At 46.3% G+C, this 4,659-nt stretch overlaps 1 protein-coding gene across 1 annotated transcript; it reads left to right on the forward strand.

Moving 5' to 3' along the window:
* The first annotated feature begins 241 nt into the window (after nucleotides 1-241).
* On the forward strand, nucleotides 242-1,590 carry LOC103643533 (expansin-A31). Its single transcript, XM_008666706.2, has one exon. The coding sequence runs from the start codon at nucleotides 558-560 to the stop codon at nucleotides 1,314-1,316; it is 759 nt and encodes a 252-aa protein (XP_008664928.1). The 5' UTR covers nucleotides 242-557; the 3' UTR covers nucleotides 1,317-1,590.
* The last annotated feature ends 3,069 nt before the right edge of the window (nucleotides 1,591-4,659 follow it).

Here is a 4,659-nt window from a genome sequence, read left to right on the forward strand (position 1 = left end):
ATTCATACAGTAAATTAAGCGCCGCGCCTAGGCGCCAGTGTGTGGAAAGAATATGTTGGTTGCAAAAACAAATCAACCGTCGTCGTTCTGACATGCTTCGCGCAATCAAAGTCAAAACCTAGCTAGTATGCATATGCATGCAGTTACCTGCGCTAGCTGCATCTGGAGGAGCATCATCATGCATGTGCTCCGAGTTGGCACCGCGCAAATTGTATTACGTATTCCATGCCATGAGAATCAAATGAGATGCACGATCGACAACCGACATTTTATCGCCGCGCGCTCATCTTCACCACTAAGTTTCAGCTCCGATCGATCCGGTTCCCCTCAATCTCCGTCCTGGCTACTTCCTCTCTCTCCGATCCTCCTATTTAAGCACACTGCACCTAGCTTTTGCTAAGCAGATCACCCGATCCACCACAGTCGCAACTCAGATCGCAAAATTAAACCCGCAGCAAACCAAGCGGCAAGACAATCCGCGTGCTAGCTAGCTCCCTTTTTCTGATTCTTACGTACGTGCCCGTACTCGTAGCAAGCAAGCAGGTCGTCGCGCAGTCATGGCGCCCAGGATGATGCTGGTTCTGTGGGGCGTTCTGGCTGCAGCGTCGTCCACCGTCGTGGCGGGCTGGTCGGCAGGCACGGCGACGTTCTACGGCGGGTCGGACGGATCCGGGACCATGGGCGGCGCGTGCGGGTACGGCAACCTGTACAGCGCCGGGTACGGCGTGAACAACGCGGCGCTGAGCCAGACCCTGTTCAACGACGGCGCGTCGTGCGGGCAGTGCTACCTCATCACCTGCGACGCGTCGCGCGCGGGCGGGCAGTACTGCAAGCCCGGCGGCGCCAGCGTGACCGTGACGGCCACCAACCTGTGCCCGCCCAACTACGCGCTCCCCAGCGGCGGCTGGTGCGGCCCGGGGCGCCCGCACTTCGACATGTCGCAGCCGGCGTGGGAGAACATCGGCGTCGTCCGGGGCGGCATCGTCCCGGTGCTGTACCAGCAGGTCAGGTGCTCGCGCAGCGGCGGCGTGCGCTTCAACGTCGCCGGCTCCAGCTACTTTTTGCTCGTCAGCATCCAGAACATGGGCGGCAGCGGCTCGGTCGCCGCCGCGTGGGTCAAGGGCACCAGCACGGCGTGGATCCAGATGTCCAGGAACTGGGGCGCTAACTGGCAGGCTCTCTCGGGGCTCACTAATCAGGCGCTCAGCTTCGCCGTCACCAGCACCGGCGGGCAGTACATACAGTTCCTCAACGTGGCGCCGGCGTGGTGGCAGTTCGGGCAGACCTACTCCACCAACCAGCAGTTTTACTACTGATGATCCTCCTTCCATAAGCTTTCTGATGGACTCTGGTTCTGTCTGTTCATCGTCTTCCTATCCTAGTACGTATATTAATTGCCGACGTGCTGTCTCGTGGTTTTGGGCGGAGTTACAGTGCCCGATCGACGAACCGTGGCCGTGGCATGCATGCTTCCTGTTCATAGTGCCATTTTTACCCAGCTGCCATAATGGCATCATACATGTGTGCAAAATTGTCTGCACCACTTCAATCAATATGCAAATTACATTAATTAGCCATCTGTTCCTCCCACATGCATGATACCATCTGCTCTAAGATGTCAGCTTGTCTAAGTCAACGCGAATAATTAGTACTAGTAGAACGTAACAACGTCAATGGACAATATATGTAACGGGATGGCACTGCCTCCTACTACCTGAGAAATTTAGGGCTTCACTGGTTCTAGACAGTTCACACAACTTGTTCATTACTTGTGCTTTTCGCTCAGCGGCTTCGTACATTTGCCACTTTGAAATGGACCGCACTCCGCACAAAATAACGGCTCTATGAAACATCAAGTCTAGATGAGTACGTAAAAGCCTAATAGTTTTCGAGCGTCCTTGATTACTTGTGTAAGTCTTGGATTAGACCTTTTTTGGTTTGATTGATGGCTATCTCTCTCAGAGCCGTTCCTTAGTTTTGAGCAGCCCGGAACAAAATTATAAAAGGGAGGCCCTGTACCATAGCCCAGGCTTCAAATAGTTATAGGAATCCCAGATCGGCTACCTCTCCCACTACCCACGTCCGTACGACCACACCACCCCGCATCCCACCTCACATCACATAGACGCACTATTTTAGGATCTTGTTTATGTCAGTTATATAAACGATGCTAGGTTTTCAACATAAAAATCATCATATTTGAGCGTAAAATAGTATCAGACATAGCATAAAATCTTGTTTCCTTCACCTCGCATGCATGGTCCTATTTTTATAGAAGGTACAATCATCACCCACCATATGTGCATGCGGTTTTGGATTTTTTATGGCAAGTGTGGTTTCGTATCCGAAAATTATGGTAGGTCCAAAAATTATGGCAGATCCGATAATTGTTGTGCTTGCGAAAAATTTGCATGTGGGGCACTGTGTGGGCGCAACTTAGATTTTAGCATAAAAATTTTCATGTTTGAGCGTAAATAATGTCAGATATAGCATATACGTTGACTCACTCCCAACAATAGCCCTCGCGTCCATGCAACCACTATAAATCAAGGGATTTGATTGGGGGTTGATTAGGGGATTTATTTAGTTGAGTTAATCAGGGAATTTGATTTTTATGATAGTCATAGACACCATAAATCAAGTGACTTTCTTTTTCAATGTGCTCACGAAAAATATGCATGTGTTACACTCGTGGACACACTCTAGTTCCAGCGTAAAATGCTTCAGTGTTTAGCGTAAAACTCCTCGGTTTTGGCCATAAATATCGAACCAACGTGAGAGACGTTAACAACTCTGATACATTGTATTTATGATCGTAAAAATCCTAAAGTTTAAACATAAAATAGTGTTAGATACAGCGTAAACGTTGATTCAATCCCAACCAACAACCACCACGTCCATGCAGTCACCATAAATCAAGGGATTTGATTAGTGGAGTTGATTATGGGATTTGATTAGAGGAGTTGATTATAGAATTTGATTTTTTATGGCAATTACATATACCATAAATTAAGGGGTTTTCTTTGTCACTTTGCACGCGGAAAATATGCATACAGGGTATTGGTGGCACCCCAGATTTGCGTAAAATCCTTTAACTTTTAGCGTAAATATCCTCTATTCTGACCATAAAAAACGATCCAAAGTCAAAGATGTTGATAACTCAGATGTGTTGTATTTATGATCATAGAAACCATCAAGTTTGCGCATAAAATATTGGAGATGTAGTGTAAATGTTACTCCCGTAGAAATACCAAAGCCACGTGAGAGACGACATATTCATCATCATAAAATACTCAAATGGAATGCATTAAAATTGCACCGGTCGACATAAAAATATTATAGAATGCATAACGCATGGAGCAGATGAGGTCGTCGGAGGAGGATGCCCCAAAGCCTCCGGATCGGAGAATGTCGTCCTCGGGAGGCACGAGCGACGTTGGCCAGAGGCATGCACGGGCAGTGGCACCCCTAATGTGCATAAAGCCACCGTCGCACGCCTAGGGGGCCACCGCCACCGTGTGCCCTTTGCGGAGCCGCCACCACGCGTGCCCCTCGAGAATTGCCGCCTCAGCACATCTCAGGAACTGCCACCTCCACGCGCCTCTCGAGGACCGTCTCCGCTTGTGCATCGGGGTGGTGTGTCAAAACTGAACCCTAGTGACATAGGGCTCCTTTAATAGATGCCCAGAACCTGGTGCGGCTGAACTGGATGCAGCATTGGGTCAGGGCTTCCCCCAGCTATTGGAAGCCTAGGGCTTGTAATATACAATATATATATATATATATCAAATAATTAAAATAATTTGATGTATCATAGGAAAAACTTGAGCAGTAAAAAATAAAAGTAAAAAGTAAGATTATTGCCTCAAATATGTTGTAGAGATCAACTTAGAAATGTCTTCTAATATATTAATGATGCCTCTTATATTAATATCATTTAACAATTTCTTCTCAAATATAAAGTTGTTAGCCATTTAAACTTTTTTAGACATTGTAGACATTAAATAATTTTAGATTTGAGAAGCTTCTTTCAGAGTTATTAGTAATATAAATAATATATGATCAGCAACATATATATTAAGACAACAATCCATTTCCCTAACAACTCAAACATTTTCATAGCACTAAGGTGGGTCCCTAGGATGTGGGGGCCCAAATCAACCGTCCCCCTCGACCCCCCCCCCCCCCCAGGTACGGGCCTGCTATCTCTTATATAGTTTCCTCCAATACTTTTCTCATATAAATAGGAGTCTTATTTATAGTAGGATTTTGTAATTAAGTCTTAGTCTTAGTATGACTAAAAGTTCTAATAGCACACCTATATTGAATCATATTACAATTAGGACTGGAGTCATCATACAACAATCTTCATCTTGACTCCAATCCTTTGAAGTCGTGCTTATTCCAGAATTCACTTCAAATCAACTTCTTTTAATATTTATATTCCCATCTCAAGAGTGCCTCACCATAGGGGCACATGCACATCACCATAATATGTGTATCACAACCATGGTGGAGTGCATGAACCTTTCATCTTAGAGCTATATCATTGTGTAGTTTGGTTAACCACACTACCTTATTATATAGCTCTCCATGCCTTAGGTTTGTAGCACCACCAAACTCAACCTACTCGTTGCTACTGCATGGTCGATGCTACCA

The sequence above is a fragment of the Zea mays genome, chromosome 1, assembly GCF_902167145.1.
Source record: "Zea mays cultivar B73 chromosome 1, Zm-B73-REFERENCE-NAM-5.0, whole genome shotgun sequence".
NCBI lineage: Eukaryota > Viridiplantae > Streptophyta > Magnoliopsida > Poales > Poaceae > Zea > Zea mays.